We start from the raw sequence: 18,289 nt of genomic DNA, 5'->3' as shown, positions 1-18,289 counted from the left end.
GTGAGCTTGAACGCAGCCCATACCTTTTCTAAAACCAAGCTGGAAGGGTGTAAAATTGCACTTGGAGTTAATGGCCGGTAGCAGTACATATTCAAATAGCTTACTAACAAAACAAGACACAGTGATAGGACGGTAATTAGAGCAAACACTGGGGTCCTTACCCCTCTTAACTATGGGAGATATACAACCGGACAAAAAACTATCTGGGACAACGGACTGTGCTAAACACATCCGAAGCAATAACTGCAAATGCTTCAGCAGTTCAGGACAATCATAAGGAAAAAACTTGAAGCAAAGACCATCACTATCGAGAGACTCAGACTTATTCACTTGCTTAAGAGCTCGGAGTATAACACCAGATTCCACCGACAACACTTGAGATTGGTTGATACGAATTGGGAGGATTGAGTTGACAAGCTTTGTAAAATGATTTTGGAAATTAATATTAAATGAAAGCAAAATATTTTTATAATGAGAAACGAAGTCACATAGCCGAAGAGACGAATTAATTGGAGGTGAACACTTTACACTGTTTATAACACGATCCCAGGATTTTTTGTCACAAGGACCATGCCAGGCATTCAGTCTCGCTCTACGCAGGGAATATTTGTACTCACGTTTGGTTTTCTGTTTTATTTGATGTACTGAACCAGAAGAAGGACGATCACAGGCTATCAACATACGGAGCCAGAACTTAGCTTTTTGTTTAGCCATCTTCACTTTAGGATCAACTTTCCAAAATGGATTGCGAGTACCCGTTCGCACGCACTCGGAGGGAACAGCTTTTTTAGCAGCAGACTTTAGACAAAACACTATTTGCTGATAATACGAGTTAATATCTATCCGAGTTGAAGTTGTAGATACAGATGTTTGCAATAAGTGGAAAGGCACTTTAATAGATGATAATAACTGGGAGAATTTCAATACATAAAGTGGAACATTGGGTATTTTCCAAATTTAACTTTGAGAACCACATGGGAGAGTTACGTTGCACAGAGCTTGCCACGGAGCAAAATAGTTGGTACGTGACTGGTAAATGATCGTCGTCGATTTTAGAGTCGTCCACATGAACTATTGATGAAAGTAGAGTTGAATCTGACACAATTACATGATCAAGGTTGGAAGTAAGACCACCACGATTGTGAATATAAGTAATAAGAAGATCTTTATTAGCAAGATGGAATCCTCCGGGTAGTGAATCGAGAAAGATTTCAGATTGGTCAGAATTAGATAATAAGTCAGTGTTCATGTCGCCGGCGAGAACCCATTTGGTACTTTGTTTTGAAAGGTCGCTAAGTAGTGTTCGTAGGCGATTACATGCTTGTGAAAAACTAGACAATGACTGCACAGTCTTTTTTATTACAGGGGAAATAAATGTTTATAAATGCGCTATCACCACATTTTATCGCTAAGATGTTAGCGTCGCTTTGCAATAATATCGGCTGAGTCTTGTGTCTGAAATAGATGGCCAGACCTCCTGATGGTCTACCACGGGTTTTCTGGGCGGCTCTCAAGAAGGTATAATGGGTCCGAAAACGCTTTAGGCTATCAACATTCACTTTAGAGAGAAGGTGCTCCTGTAGAAACACAATATCATTTTCAAGCAGCTCACTAATCAGTAGATCCTTGTCTTTTGTACCATTAATATTAAGGGACACAAAGCTAAACGGAGTTTGAGCATTCATTTATTAGCGTTGTTGAGAGCCGATCGGAGAACTTTGCATTTCAGACTAAAACTTACGTGTTCCATAGTGCAATTTTGCACATTTTGGCGAGGCTTGGCAAGGGTTTTCCTTGGAATTCACATAAGGGCGTGTCAAACTGAAGACTCAGGTGTCTTCAGTTTAGCGACTCCTATTTTCTGCCTTAGCGTACGAGTCCTCTTTGAACTGAGGTTGTACTTCAGTTAGTCCTCAGGAGAAAGTGGTCTGACTCTTTTCTGGAAAATTTATTAGCTTCTCTGAACACTCTTGAATCTTCCACCATCGACTTCCATCGGCGGGATACAAGCGGATAATCAATTTCAGCTTTCACCCCTCCTTCTCTGCATTCCCATGTATATGTTTGGCACGGTTTATATCTGAACCACGTGTTAGCCACACTCAGGTTATTGTGCATAGCAAACATCAGCAATCGGTTTCCATTTGCGCAACTATCACCGTGGCTGTGATTACCAATTGCCTGCTCCGATACACTGAGCTTTCGACCAAATCTGGCGTTGGAGTCTCCTCCAATTAAAAGAACGGCTTTACGTGGTATTCTATCTATGACATTCTGGACATTACTATGGAACTCATTACTAGTCATTGCTATAAGGACACTACTAGTCTTTTAGGGGCTCAGGAGTATCGTGAGTGGGGGCGTGTAAACTGATAACTGTCAAACTATTGGTATGGCCTTGAAGTCTTGCCCGTAAAATTCTTTCCGATACCGGTTCATATTCCAGAAGCCCTTTTGCCATCTTTGGGTATAAAAGGAAGCCAACTCCAGCGAGTCCAGAGCTGTCTAATGGTCCTGAATATAGAGGATAGACTTTTTCCCAGAGGATGCTTTTGGCGTCAAAATATCACGTCCATTTAATCAATTCTCTGAAACATACACGATATCAAGGTTGTACTTATGAAACTCTTCAGCCACGAAGGCTTGCGTAACGGAACAATGGTTCCAGCAGCCGATATTTAGGCCTTGTCTCCTTGACAAGATGGCAGCTAGCGCACTTTTCGACGAGGGCTTCATTCTCGTCAAATCGCAAAAAGCCTTTTCTCTGTTTTCTCTTCATTATCACTAGACGTTTCTTGGGGATACATTTGACTGCAAGGTCCCCAATATTACAGTATTCGGAGTGCGCTTGCCACCACCTTGCTCGGCACGAAGCTTAGTAGAGTGTACACACCTTCACCACTTTGAGGCGCACTGGCGGGTTTCCTCTGATGCTTAGAGACGCAGGGTGCAGCCTCCTCACATGCAGCTCCACCAACACCGTGAGAGACAACATGCTTAGCTTGACTCTTATTCTCACTTAAATTTAGCAAGAGGCTTCAGGAAGGGGGCAGTGCATAATAAATAAATAAAAGAATAGAAAGGCTACCCTAATAAAAATTAAATAAAAAAACAACGTTTTTCAACTAAAAGAAGGAGCAACACTAAAACTCAAAACGCACAGAAATTATTCCGTATATGAGGGGGTTGCCCCCCTCTTCAATACCTTGCCCTTCACGCTAAATTATTTAGCACATTTGAAGAAGCTTCCTATTCTAACTATACGATCCTTGTGTTTCAGGAGTAGTTTTTAAACAAATTGCGACAAACAGTCAAACTTTAGCGTAAAGAGCAAAGTATTGAGGAGGGGGCAACCCCTTCATAAACGAAATAATTTCTGTTCGTTTTGAGTTTTAATGTTGCTCCTTCTTTTAGTTAAAAAAACTTATTTTTTTTATTTGATTTCTGGTCGTTTTCCAAATAGTGCCAGTAAATCTGCCTCATCCCTACGGAAAGGGGAGGGCAATATTTTAAATGCCATTTCGGGCTTTAGCAACGTCTATACGAGATTGGTGGCGTGTTTGCTGACTTTTGGGAAGATGGGTGTAAGAGCACAACTGATGAGCCTCGCTCTTGAAGCCCTGTTGAAATGACAACTCCTGAAACGTTCACAATGCCATCAAATACTAATGGTAGACCGCAATTAAAGTTGTTTGAAATACGAGAGGTCGTTAAAATATCAAATGAAGGGGGGGGGGGTAATATATTAAATGCCATTTTGGGCCATAGCAACGTCTATGAGAGATGGGTGGCGTGTTTTCTGACTTTTGACCGATTTTTGAACCAAAAAACTGTTTCAAGGGAGAATTATATCCTATACCATAAAAATCTCATTGTTTTTTTTTTTAATTTTATTGCTATAGGTGAAAATTTTGACTAACCACTGAACTCCTAAAAGAAAATTACTGTCAAAGGCTAAAATTTAATTTTCTTGAGTTTTCAGAACGGGGGTTGAAAGCTCCTTTCAAAAGATCTATACGATGACGATACCTGTGGTGTTTTCATTTCCATCTAACCAGCGTTTTTTAAGATTTCACTCTCTTGTTCTGAATTCCTGTATTGATTTTCGTAGTAAACTTATAACGTCAAGATAAACATGAAATAATAGTTACCATTTCTTAATTCCCTTTAAATAAATGCATTTTTATCACTAGACATTTCTTTCTTAAATAGGTTTCGAGCTTACGGTTACAATGGAATGTGAATCGCTTTATGAGCAGGGGATTATGTTGAATGAATAAGATGATATGTAAAACTATTTCGAGGCCCTTTAAGAATCGGTTAATAGAGATGGCTCGATAAAAATCAGAACAATGATATGAAAAATGTATTAGCATTGCTGGAGGTGACACAAAACAATTGACGCAAAAAAAACTTTTTTTTTTTTTTTTTTTTTTCCTAGACCCGTGACTTTTTAGCCAACCCTTATTTAGAAAGATGATACCAATAAAATATTATATTGACACGAAAAAAAAGGAAACAGAACTTTTTATATAAGTTGGATACACATAAAGTCGGTTGTATATGTAAATTGGAATTACAAGAAAATTGACAGAGACATACTGACTAATTGTACCTAAATGGACTAAATTAATAAAGTCGGTTGCACATTTCTATTTTAGACTAAATTGTACCTAAATGGACTAAATTGACTAAACTGATAAAGTCAATTGTATATGTAAATTGGAATTGTAAGAAAATTTACAGAAACATGCATTTCTACTTTTGACTAAATTGTACCTAAATGGACTAAATTGATAAATTCAGTTTTATATGTAAATTAGAATTACAAGAAAATCGACGGACACATTCATTTCTACTTTTGACTAAATTGAATCTAAATTGACTAAATTGGATAAAGTCCGTTGTATCTGTAAAATGATAGAAACATATAGTTTTAGTTTCTACTAAATTGTACCTAAATTGACTAAATTGATAAAGTTGATTGTATATGTAAATTAGAACTACAGGAAAATTGACAGAAACAAACATTTCTACTTTTGACTAAATTGTACTTAAATTGACGAAACTGATAAAGTCGGTTCTATATGTAAATTAGAACTACAGGAAAATTGACAGAAACGTACATTTCTACTTTGACTAGATTGTACCTAAATTGATTAAATTCATTAAGTCAGTTGTCCATGTGAATTGGAATTACAAGAAAATTGACAGAAACATACATTTCTACTCTTGACTAAATTGTACCTAAATTGATTAAATTGACTAAATCTGATGTAGAAAAAAGGTCGAATTTTCTTTTCTGCGCTTGACAGTGGACAATGTGATATATCACATCTAAGCTTAGTTAAGTTTTGTCACTAAAATAAATTCTTCATCATTCAAAGCGAAAATTGTTTTTAACATTCCTAGTTCTTATTGTAAATGTTATAATAAGTATTGTAATCAATTATGTGCTTTTAAACTTAAATCTAGGACATATTTAAAGTAAGATTAAGCAACATAAATTAAGAACAAATCATTTAACAAAACTCAGTGAACGGATCAAAGATAGCATTTTCAGTTTGTGTGTCAGTACACGCGCTTGTGTGTGTGTGCGTTTTTTGGGTGACGGTTGGGAGGGGGAGCTGCAAAAATTTGCGAATTAATTTGAAAGTAACAGGAAAATCTAGCTTCAATTCATTCTTAAGGAAAACTGCCCCTTTTTACCTATCTTCTACGTGCATATAGAATTAAGTGTGAAGACTCAAAAAATAGGCAAAAGTAATCAGGGCTGAGCCAGCGCGTGGAGAAAACAAAATGACGGGGAAGACGGATCTTTCTATCAGTGCTATATGATCCCAAGTTGAGAATTGTTGATGGAAAGGGGAACATTTGGCTCTAATCCATATAGCGTTCTCAACTGCGCGTGCTAAAGAAACAGTGTAAGCATTTCAAAAAGCTAAACATCCACTAATCGATATCTTCCAGCATTGTTTTGTTAGCATCAAAAACACATATTTCGCCATAACAATAAATAAGGTCAGACAATTATCAAGGACAGGGGCCTGGGGCCCGTCCTCCCCTTTAAAAATGTTTCTATTTTTATTCTTTCCATATAATTCGCCTATTCACAAGTTAAAAAAAAAGTTGCTCCCTCCTCCACAAAAAACGTATTTACCCAGATCAGAAGTTGCGAGTTGGATTCTAATCACTGTTTGAAAAGGAATGAGTATCACAACCAAACAAACATCTAAACTAATTCTTCAAAATAAAACAAACAAACAGGTACTTGAGATTAGATAACACAAGACTATGAATTCATGAAACAAAATATCAGTAAAGCATGAGGTACAAAGTGATTGGGACTTTACTTTCTGTGTCTTTTATTTTATTTATGCGGACATTTCAATATTCATATTTTTATTGGAAAATTTATGACTCTTACAACTTTGGAAAAAACCTGGTCAACTCTGGAATTCGTACTGAACATGCTTTCCAATATTTCCATTCTCAAGATGAGGAAATTTTACTTTGCGATGAACCTAAATTAGTATTGACAATTACAGCAACCAATAGGAATAAAATTTCTAAAAATTATTATCTAACTCAGGTGGCGAAAGAGATACATTTCCAGTTAACTCAGTGTGGTGAAAGATGTCATAATATTATACCGATTATATGTGACGCTAGTGGTGAATTCAATGAAGAAGTAGATTATTTATCTCGTTTTTTTCACAAAGTGGAAATAAATTCGAAAAACCAAAACGGCAATATTTTTGAAAAAGAAAAACGCGACTACATAAATTGCCTCTCTGAAGCTCTTAAATATAGCCCTGAATTTATACTTCAACTGCAGGATGATGCCCTACCTAAGCCAGGACTGTTTGATTATATTAATTATTTAATGATGTCGAGCCATGTCAAAAAAGCCTTGTATGTAAAATTATATCACCCTGAGAGATTGCAGAATTATTTCCAGCCAGAACCAGCCAGATGGCTGGAATGGACTGGCATATCTTTTTTAATTTCCTTTTCATACAATGCTTTTTATTACTATAAATCAGGAAGGACATGCACAAGAAATTGGATATCACTATTTTTACTATCAGCAATTGCCCTTGAACTTATAGGAAGACCTTATTTAATTGAGCTTAGAAGAGTTCATCCAAGTTTACTGTCGCTTGCGCCTGCATCAGAATGTTGTGCACCAGCGATGCTTTATCCAAGAGATGGAGCCTTACGGACGGCAAATTTACTGAGTGAAAGTGTTTCAAGTAAAGTAAATCCTTTTGACATAGCTCTTTATCATTTAATGAGAAAAACAAAAGCATCAGCATATGTTATTGAGCCAAACCTTGTGGAACACATTGGTTTTGTTTCATCTATAAGAACGTGGGCACACTAATAAAATACTATAATCACAAAAATATTTTTGGTTTAAATTATAAAATGGAACCTTGTGGAACACTGTGATTTTCTACCACCGTACCACTGTAAAACAGGCTCTACTGCTGAAAATGCTCGTACAGGAAAACAAATTTTCAGTTTATTAACAATTTATAACCATGGCCACCGAAAAACGTTTCTGGGGTATTGTACAATTTATACGATTAAACTATTTAACAAGTTCTTATTAAATTGAGTCTCGGAGGATTCATTCAAACTTACTGTCACTTGTATTCGCATCAAAATGCTGTGCAACAGCACAAGTTTATTCAACTGATGGGCCTTCAAAGATGGTACACAATTGTGGCAAGTAAAGTAAATCCTTTTGATAACTTGCTGTTTATCATTTAATGAGAAAAACAAAAGTGTCAGCATATATTAACGGGCCAAACCTTGTGGAACATATTTGTTTTGTTTCATCTACAAGAACATGGGTACAATAATAAAATACGATAATCATAAAAACATATTTTTTCTAATTATAGGATGCGATCTTGTAGAACACTGTGATTTTCTACTCGTACCACCGTAAAAGTACGGCTTTTTTGCTGCAAATGCTAATTTAGGAAACTACATTTTTAGTTTATTAACAATTTATGACCATGGCCACCAAAAGAATTTCTGGGATATTGTGCAAATTTATATGATTACGCTATTTAACCAGTTCTAACTCGATTGAGTCTCGAAGGGTTCATCCAAGCCTACTGTCATTTGTATCCGTATCAAAATGTAGTGCAACAGTAAAACTTTATGCAACAGATAGGGCTTTACAGAGGATACACTGTGGTATCCTCTTTTTACTGGTAGCAAGTAAAATAAATCATTTTGACATGGCTGTTTAACATTTAATTAGAAAAAAGGCGTCAGCATATGCTGCAGAAGCACAACTTGTCGAAAATATTGCCTTTGTTTCTTGCATTAAATCCTGGGCGTACAAATAGAATACGCGTGACTGTTGATATTACTTCATGCTTGTTGGATCATAGAGCAGGAGAGTAGAGCCCTTAGCCAACTCTCTAGAGGTTTCTAATAGCCTGCTAGCGATGGGAAAAAAGAGACACAACAGCGCCATGAATGTAAAAATATGATTGTATTCGTTTTTAAAAATGAGGGACATTAAATTTCTAATCCAAAAAATTTAGTTGGTTTAATCTAAAAATGTGGTCATGGTTTAACCCCCCTGAAAATTAAAATCCCCCCATTCTCCTAAGGGTTAAACCTGCGTTTTTTAATGTAAAGAGTTATCTAAAATAAATTAAAAAAGTGTTAATAATTAATAGGTTAATTCTAAATTAGCACTAGGGCAATTAGAAGAATGCTAAACCACCTAATAAGCACTAGATAAATTCTAAATTTCGAAAGCAGTAGGCTACTTACATAGTCAAAATACCAATAGACAGCTTTTTCCGTTGGTTCTACGTCAACCAAAAAAGGTAAGTTCTGGTTTTCAATAGACTGGTATGCTTCTGAATGTAATATTATGTATCCTGTGGGAAGTTCGACTTCCAGCACTGCTGGTCCACTGTTATTCACACTAGCCCACCTGTTGAAGATTAAAGGCATTAGAGACCGGACCAGACTTACCAATATGAGGAGTAAACCATTAGCCCAATATTCACTGATATCTTGGGGCCTAGTGCAGTTGAAATGCTTTATTTGAACGAACCCTTTGATGAAGAAAGACATAATTACGTTACATCAGCTATATAATTACAATATGTATCACATAGAACATGCAATATTATAATTTACACTATTATAGTATATTTTTTTCTTTTTTAGTTTTTTTCTTTTTTAGTTTTTTATTTTTTTTTTTTATTTTTTAATATCTTTTTCAGTTTTTTTTTAGTTATTTTCTTTTTTAGTTTTTTCTTTTTTGTTTTTATAGTTTTTTTCTTTTTAGTTTTTTTTCTTTTTTAGTTTTTTCTTTGTTTTAGCTTTTGTCGTTTTTCTTTTTATTTTCATGTATTAAAATGAAAGCTTTATCATATATAGATATATATTGAGGTCATACTTAGTGACGGACAGACTACATTTTTATATATATAGATTATTTTTATATATATAGATATATATCAATTAAAGTATTAGATATGTAACATCAAATCAGAGGCTATATTAAAAAAAACAACTTTTATTAGTTACACTACATTTGGGAATAAATACAAATATTTAGTGACAATTCCTAGTCCCAGTTCAAAACAAATGCAGCACTAATACTAGTTTTTTTTTCATCTTCAGTGTGTTAAACTTATGGTTAACTTATATTATGTTTGATAATTATTAAATTTATTAACCATCAGATAATAAAGCTTTTTATTAATTTATTCATCCTGTAGCTCTATTTACTTGGAAACTTGCTGGGCTACCAGTAAGAAATTTAGCATGCATAACCGACTATATAGCCTCCCTATTCCTCTTAGACAAATTGGACGGAACTAATACCCGTCCCCTTATTTTGAAATGGATATTTGGTATCATATTTCAAGGGGAATCTCTCTCCTACCCTGTAAATTTGATTTAAACAGAATAGTTGTGGGCATCAAGTCATGGCTAATTGTAGAAAAAGTCAAAACAGATAGTCCAATAGAGTGAGAAGAAAAACCTGTCCTTAATCCCCCTCCCTCATCGCCGTCGTTAGGTTATTTTTTCGTGTATAATTTAAGGAGAAACTAACATTCCCTGAAATAGATTGGCCATTATGGCTGCTAGTTTTACAGAATGCTATACATCTCGGTAGTACACTTTCCTGGCCCATAAGGTAGTTTATAAATGTATATTTGGTGTCATATTTCAAGGGGAATCTCTCTCCTTCCCTGCAAATTTAGGTAAACTTAATGTAGTAAATTATAACAATTTTTTAAGCTATCTAAAGAAAACTCTCTGATCAAAGTAAAGTCCAAAGAAAAATTCCGAATTAAGTTTATTTAATAAATTATCAAAATATATTATCTAAAATTTATCTAGAATTTCTAAAATTTATCTAAATAAATTATCGAAACAAGCCGTTCAGATTTCAAGAAGTCATTTTAACCCCTCAAATTGGCAATTCTCAGTTTAAATATACTAATAGCAGTAATGTCAGAATTTGGTGAATAATATGGATAAATTTTGAACTGATTAAGTTTGTGATACATGCATACAAAAAAAAAAGAAAATTAAAAAGTGGTTGGATAAATCCAAATATTTTTTAGACACATACAGAAAAAAAAGTTTAGAACTAACTTTCATCATTCCCTTACTTAGCAAAGTTTCTTCTTAGTTGCAATTGCAAAAATATAAAATATTAATACCTGAAGCAAGCATGTACTTCTACATGCGATTTGTTCTGGAATTCTGAATATTTTTCCCATACAGTCAGGTCGAAGCGCTTCTCTTTCGGTGCATCTAGGTAGTCTGGCCAATCAACACCGTAACTCAGTTCCGCTTGGGCTACTGCCATACCCGCCCCTTTTCCAGTCACAGAAACGAATCCCCAAATATTATCGATCTAAAACAGCACAAAAAGAAAAAAAATAATTAAGTGATCTATTAAAAAGATTTTCTGTAATAACTTCCAATGCAATAGGAATCAATCCACCCCAGTGCCCAAGACAGTAAAGTGCATTGTGATGAGTGAAAAATGCTCGAATGCAAAAATAACTCCCCTCCACAATTTACTCTAAGAATTGTAATACAAAACAGCATCGTGCCGAACAGTTAGTGGTAACGAACCGTAGTAAGGAACGATCTGGCTCAATAGTAAACGCAACTTTAAAAAATGGGATTTTGATGCTAACAGATACATCAAAAGAATCGGCTTTTTATGCTGATTTAAAATATATAAGTTTCATCAAAATTAGTCTTATTTATCATTACGAGCCTGAGAAAATTTGCCTTATTTTGGGAAATACCGGGAAACACCCCCTAAAAGTCATAAAATTGTCATAGAATTATTATATTGTTTGACAACTGCAACGCCTCGCTCTTTACGCTAAAGTTTTTTTTAATTGTTTGAAAAATTAGAGTTGTGACAAAGAGTCAAACGTTAGCGTAAAGAGCGAGGCGTTGCAGAGGGGAGAACCCCTTTCATATACGGAATAATTTCTATTCGTTTTAAGTTTTAATGTCGCTCCTTACTTGGAGTTAAAAAAAATTGTTTTTTTTTATTTAATCACCAAATAAGGTCACTTATCCATTGTAGCAGTTACTCTAAAGTGAAGTGTTTATCGCTATCTACGTTCTTAAAATATAAATAATATTGGTCAGGCCAATCAACAAAGTGCCTCAATATCTAAAATGAGACAAAAAAAAAATTAAGAAGATCCACTTATTCACATGCATCAAAAACTTTTCCATTAAAAGCCTCCCCGTGCAGCACTCTCCTCCACCTTCTGAAGAAGCTCATTGGGGGGGGGGGGATCTGGAATTCAAGACCAATGTTGGATTAACTATAGGATGTATAAATAAAAGTGCGTCGTCTCCTCAAATAGGAACACCTATCCATTATGGCACTTAGTCAAGGGGTATACTCATGTTTTTATGAAACAGATTGCCACTTTATACGTACTTTAAATGGAAGAAATCTGGCAGTTGGGTCACTCAATTACTAGTCATAAAAAATTTTTTGTGGTGCCGCAGTTGTAGAGTCGTTTAAATACTTCATATTTGGTCTAGGTTTTCCCGTAGCCTAATCACAATTCTAATTTTGAATCCCGGTAAGTATCAATGGATCTCATCGATTTCCGTGTAATTCATCAGCTATTTGCATGGGGGTTTCAAAGGGCTTGTGATAAAGCAGGCAAAACTTTCCTAAGGTTCTCCCTTCATACGATTTTGATTCTGAATAAGCATCTGAAAGTCATTAGTTCTCTCAATGTAAACATTAAGGCCACAAAATCAATGGCACACTCAGGAAATAATTATGGGGGGAATGGGGTCCCTGGGCCAACCAAAGGAAAAATTATAAAATTTCTTAGAGAAAATGGCATTTTAGGGCACTACTTTAAGTTTATTTTAGCTCTTTGAATGTAAGTTTTGAGTAGGGACTAAGTGATAAATGATAAAACCGAGCAAATTAAATAAGGTTTAATAAAGGAATGTAGTATTTTTCTTGAGGGGGAGTCTACAGCCCCTTTACTTAAAATGGATTAGGAGAGGTTGTTTATAAATCCGTTCGGCTTTTATTTGGCTGCTCTCACGGAGCTTTACATGAAGCCACTGACCTAGGATTAGGGTAGAAAGTCAAGATAGTCTTGAATATTATCATATAGATGACCTTGGGATTTTTATGAAATTGTAGTAAAGGAGTCCATTTGTAGTAGTGATAACCTAAATTAAAAAGTACCTTTCAAAATTGAGGGAATATAGGTGAAAATATAGGGGAATATATAGGGGGAATATAGGGGAGCATAGGGTATCGTAGGTCATTGATTAAGTGTTTTTGGCCATAATACTTCCAGAAATTCTTTCCTTTTTCGATTTAACACCATTTCCAAGGAGTATGAGGCTCATTTTGGAAATCCCAAAACTTTCTTTTCACAGTTAGAAATTAATTCAAGCTGATTCTGGATAACAGTTGCCAATTTCGAATCTGAGTCAATCGAAAAAATTTTCACCCTAAAGAGTTTAAAGTAAAACATATTGTTGAACTTTCGATTACTTTTGGCTAAGGTTCACTCTTTACTAAGTTGCTACTGCTATAACCACAATTAAGACGGGTTGATCATGAACTCATCGGTATTTTGATGTCTTTCCTTGATTCAGGGCCATCATATTAGGATACAACCTCTTATTTGATGTGGTACCAATCTGAAGCAATTTTTTTCTGCTTTAGGTCTTCTTGATTGTTTCTTATTCTTGTTTTCTATTTCACACACCTATATATATATATATATATATATATATATATATATATATATATATATATATATATATATATATATATATATATATATATATATATATATATATGTATATATATGTATAACGAATGGCTTTTCAATGAAATATCAAGTACACCTACATCAGCAATAAGCTACCTTAAACAGACATCTTAAGCTGACTTAGATGCATGCAACAGGGTCCGGTGTATTCCCCCCCGGCTAATTCTGACCCCACCACACCATAGGAAAGTTCCCATGGAAAATTCTCCTCCCCTGAGGAAAATCTCTTTCATAATTTCTCCTTGAAAAATTGTCCCCACCTATAGAATTGAGAAGCCAAAGGAAAATTAAGACAAATAAAGAATCAAGAAACGAAGGGATTATGGAAACTACATTATCCAAAAGGAAGTATCCGAAATACATGCACAATATATGGTACAGAATCAAATATTTAGTGGTAACAAATTGTAACTAAGAAGTGACCCTGGTCAATAGTAACTATACTCTAAAGGAATAAATGCATTGAAAGAATCGGTTTTTTATGCTGATTCCAGATGCATTAAATAAATAAAAAAATAAGTATTTTAACTGCAAGTAATGAGCGACATTAAAACTTAAAACGAACAGAAATTATTCCGTATATGAAGAAGGTTTTCCCCTCCTCAACGCCTCGCTCTTTACGCTAAAGTTCTTATTGTTTTAAAAAATATAGCTGTGAGAAATAGTCAAACTTCAGCGTAAAGAGCGAGGCGTTGAAGAGGGGACAACCCCTCTCATATACGGAATAATTTATGTTCGTTTTAAGTTTTAATGTCGCTCCTTACTTGCAGTTAAAAAAAATTGTTTTTTTATTTAATTTCTAAACGTTTTTTAGTTAATGCATGTGTTGATTTTGGCTCACCGCCCATGAATAACCAAAACAAAATTTGCATATCAATTTTTTTTTGGCTAAATGACTTCCTCATGGTTTTGATATGATGATTTTGATAAAAAAGGGGTTGGGGAAGAGACCTAGTTGTACTCCAATTTTTGGTTACTTAAAAAGGCAACTAGAACTTTTTATTTTTTTACGAATGTTTTCATTAGTAATAAATATACGTAACTTACGAATTAACTTACGTACCGAGATTCTATATTTGTATATTTTATTACGTATATGAGGGGGTTTGCTCCCTCTTCAATACATCGCTGTTTACACTAAAGCTTCAATTTGGTCCCAGTTCTTTAAGAAAGACCCCTGAATCACAAAAGCCGTAGAATAAATAGTTGAAATTATTAAAAATACTTCTGCGTAAAGAGTGAGCTATTATGGAGGAGACGAACCGCCTTATATACGTAATAATTTCTTTTCGGTTTAGGTTCTAATGCTGCTCCTTACTTCCACCTGATTTTTTTTTTATTTATTTTCTCATTTTTTTAAATAATTCTAGAAAATCATGCGGTCCCTTCATGGAATTCCCTCATCCCTTCCCTCATGAGGGAAATCCCAATCCTTTCTTCCCTCATGATAAATTCCTCCAATGAAAGATCCTCCAACGTAACCCCCTCACCCGTCCCCCCTTTAACATAAAAAAGTCCCCCTGGAAACGTCTGTACACGTACCATTAACCATTACTATATGTAATGGTAAATGTGGGGGATTAACAGTCCCCCTCCCCCGGGGACTGTCGGGGATTAAGTCGCCCCAAAAGACATAATTATTAGGTTTTTGGACTATGCTGAACAAAACGGCTATCTAAAAATTTTGATCCAGTGACTTTTTTATGTTAAAGGGGGGTCGGGTGACATTCTAGGACCACTGGGTCGATACGATCACCCCTGAGGGAAAAAACAACAAAAGAACAAATAAACACGCATCCGTGATCTGTCTTCTGGAAAAAAATAGAAAATTCCACATTTTTATAGATAGGAGCTTCAAACTTCTACAATAAGGATCTCTAATATGCTGAATCTGATGGCGTGATTTTTGTTAAGATTTTTTTACTTTTAGGGGGTGTTTCCCCCTATTTTCTAAAATAAGACAAATTTTCTCACGCTCGTAGCTTTTGATGGGTAAAACTAAACTTGATGAAACTTATATATTTATAATCAGCGCAAAAATTCAATTCTTTGATGTGACTATTGGTATCAAAATTCCAATTTATAGAGTTTCGGTTACCATTGAGCCGGGTCTCTCCTTACTACAGTTCGTTACCACGAACTGTTTGATAAAGAACATTAAGTTTTATTTTATACATCAAATGTAATAGAATTACACTATTCGATTGAGCATATGAGAGAACCCTACTGGGAAGGTTTCAAGCTCCTAGCTACAAAACAGTGGAATTTTGCATTTTTTTTTCCAAGAAAAAAGGTCACGGATGCATAGTTATTATTATTTTCAAAAAAAGTAACTGCAATAGCAATATCATCCATATCAGTGGGTAAAAATGACCAGGTAGTTGGTAAAGTCTATTGCCCCCCCCAATATTTTGGCCGGTGAGGCCTCTGGCCAGTGCCGGACCAAGTCCACTTGAAGTAATTACTTGTGCTTCTTAGTCCCAGGCTGTTATCCTTGCATTTCCATAATTGGGGAAATCTCCTACAGTTCCGACTAATTTCACATTGTTGTTTTTAACCTCTATCTCATAATTCTATGATAACTGATGCCCCAAAACACCAAAAGGAATTAATTTAAATAACAAATTTAAATTAAAAAGTGTAGGATATTCTAGACCTAGACCACACATTCTGCCTATATTTTGGAATGTTGTTAGAGTGTTCCAAAGATCCTTTTTCCTCGGAAATTTTCCACGGTAGGAATTTTTTTTGGGGGGGAGAGGTTGAGGGTGAAATATCCGCAGAGCAATTTCCCGCGGGGTGACCTTACCATGAGGCAGTTTCCCGTGGGGGGAATTTTCCGAGTTAAATTTTGCTCGGGGCATTTTCTAGGGAGAATACGCCTAACGGCAAAAGCATGTTATACGATGAATATGCATTGTTCAATAACCCTATGGATCATTTATCATTCTTATTCATTTCCTTTCTTGAGCTTTATTCCTTTTGCATTCATTAGCTGTATAACCTTTGATATTGACGGGAGCTCCATACTTTTCAGTAGGATGTACTATTTTTATCACGGCTAATATGAACATATTGAAACGATTTTCAACTTCCCAAAGGAGAAAGACATCATCGTTTCAAGCAATTATCATCGTTTCAAACTAGTAGCCTTTCGTTACCAAAGTAACGAAAGACATTTAGATACATTAAATAGAAAAGCCACATAAATGGGATATCAGACACTAAGGGATATCAGAAAGGTTACCACGGCTGTTAATTTCAAAACAAAGAATGAAGATTCTTATACTTTTTTTTACCAGCGTTCCTTCATATCCACAAACGGCGAGATGGCTTCTAAATTGAACACTGTCATACTAGATGAGACCAAGGCAGTTACATCAACGGAAGGAGGACATCATCCCCCAAGATTTTTCGTTGCCCCACCGCCCTAGATCTTGAAAATACCCCTTTTTGATTTTTTTTTTGAAAAATTGCCTTTTCTAGTAGTTTCATTGAAAATTTAATTAACAAACCCCCCCCCCTCAATATGGGACAATAAATTATTTCTCCTCTAATTTCCATAAATCGACGCAATGAAGCCAGAAGGCTATGCATCCCGTCTTTCTATGTGTACCAGGGGAATATAGGAAAGGACAGATATGACTGTGTATTCACTTAGAAACGCAACAGGCATGTTGAGAAGTAAGAAAGAGTGTGCAGTAGAGACAGACATTTTGGAGCCTTTAGCTACACTACCACTAATCGATTTGTTTTGACAAATAATTAAGCATTTTTTCCGAAAATTTGGCTATAAGAAACAAACAGACTTTTTGTTTAATCCCGGAGAAAACCGATGATCCGAAGCAGAAACATTAATCTCGAATCACTATGGTTGTTCAGCATTCATTTAACTTTACTGATTCCTTATGATCATTAAATAAAAAAACAAGTTTTTCTAACTGAAAGTAAGGAGCAACATTAAAACTTAAAACGAACAGAAAATAATCCATATATGAAAGGGGCTGTTCCTTCCGTTCTTTACGCTAAAGTTTGAATCTTTCTCTCAACTCTTTATTTAGTACAAAACGGAGTTGTGACGCCACAGTTCAGTTCAAATTTTTTCAGTGTTTTCACAAAAGAGTGCGCGGAGCTAAATCTTGAGATTTATGTGAACAAGTCGAAGACAGTGCGCTTTAACCCGCTAAAAAGTGATGTTATGGAGCCAAATGTTCCATTCCTTCTAGCAAACAGTATCGAGATCCTTGGAGTTACTTTTTCCAATGACTTGAGCTTTGCCACACATATTGAAAACGTGGTTAAAAGTGCAAACGCTAGTCTACAGACTTAAAACGGTATGCGTAGGTTCAGTGCAAACACAGAGAGTATTAAGTATGCATACATAGCGTATGTCCGCCCCATTCTGGAATATGCGTGTCCTGTTTGGGTGCCCTCAGCACTGAGAACAGTGTATCTTTGTCAGGAGCTTGAATCGATTCAGAAGCGAGCGGTATCGATCATCTTAGGCCGCCGTGACATCCCCTACGAAAAGGCTCTGGAAGTGCTAGGACTGCCGTCACTCCAAAACCGCTACGAAAATCTGATAATGAGCTTCGGAAAGTACTTGCTTTCTAAATCTCAGCACTGTGACATTCTACCTGATCAACCTCTACCATCAAGAACGAGAAAGCAAGATAAGTTAGTTCCCGTTAAAGCAAGAACAAACCGATATGATAATTCTTTCGTCCCGGTTTTCGTCAAAATGTATAATAAGAGTTAATATTTATAGTTTGATTTATATTTACAAGTGTAGTTTGATTTTGTATATGTTGTAAAGAAACACAAATCAGCGATAGCTATCAAGTTTTTGCTATTAAACCTGTCTACTACTAAAAAAAACAAAAAAAACTCTACTTTTTAAAACAGAAAAAAAATACTTTAGCGTAAAGAGCGGGGCG

At 35.3% G+C, this 18,289-nt stretch overlaps 2 protein-coding genes across 2 annotated transcripts in view; one reads left to right on the top strand and one right to left on the bottom strand.

Moving 5' to 3' along the window:
• Window positions 1-18,289, bottom strand: part of LOC136032560 (CD109 antigen-like) — a 211,190-nt gene that overhangs the window by 13,234 nt on the left and 179,667 nt on the right. Inside the window, exons 25-26 of the mRNA XM_065712830.1 lie at window positions 10,722-10,918; window positions 8,806-8,971 (exon numbers count right to left, since the gene is read on the bottom strand). Of these exons, the coding sequence (XP_065568902.1) occupies window positions 8,806-8,971; window positions 10,722-10,918 (363 nt within the window). The remainder of the gene's footprint in view (window positions 1-8,805; window positions 8,972-10,721; window positions 10,919-18,289) is intronic.
• LOC136032906 (post-GPI attachment to proteins factor 4-like) lies at window positions 6,331-7,611 on the top strand. The gene has a single exon (XM_065713346.1). The coding sequence runs from the start codon at window positions 6,377-6,379 to the stop codon at window positions 7,385-7,387; it is 1,011 nt and encodes a 336-aa protein (XP_065569418.1). The 5' UTR covers window positions 6,331-6,376; the 3' UTR covers window positions 7,388-7,611.

Source organism: Artemia franciscana, chromosome 11, assembly GCF_032884065.1.
Source record: "Artemia franciscana chromosome 11, ASM3288406v1, whole genome shotgun sequence".
NCBI classification, from domain to species: domain Eukaryota; kingdom Metazoa; phylum Arthropoda; class Branchiopoda; order Anostraca; family Artemiidae; genus Artemia; species Artemia franciscana.
Note: the sequence above shows the minus strand (reverse complement) of the source record. Positions and strands in the feature narration are given on the sequence as shown.

What these genes read in the sequence shown, in the direction of transcription:
- LOC136032906 (XM_065713346.1), top strand. Translation starts at nt 6,377, where the DNA reads ATGCGGACATTTCAATATTCATATTTTTATTGGAAAATTTATGACTCT.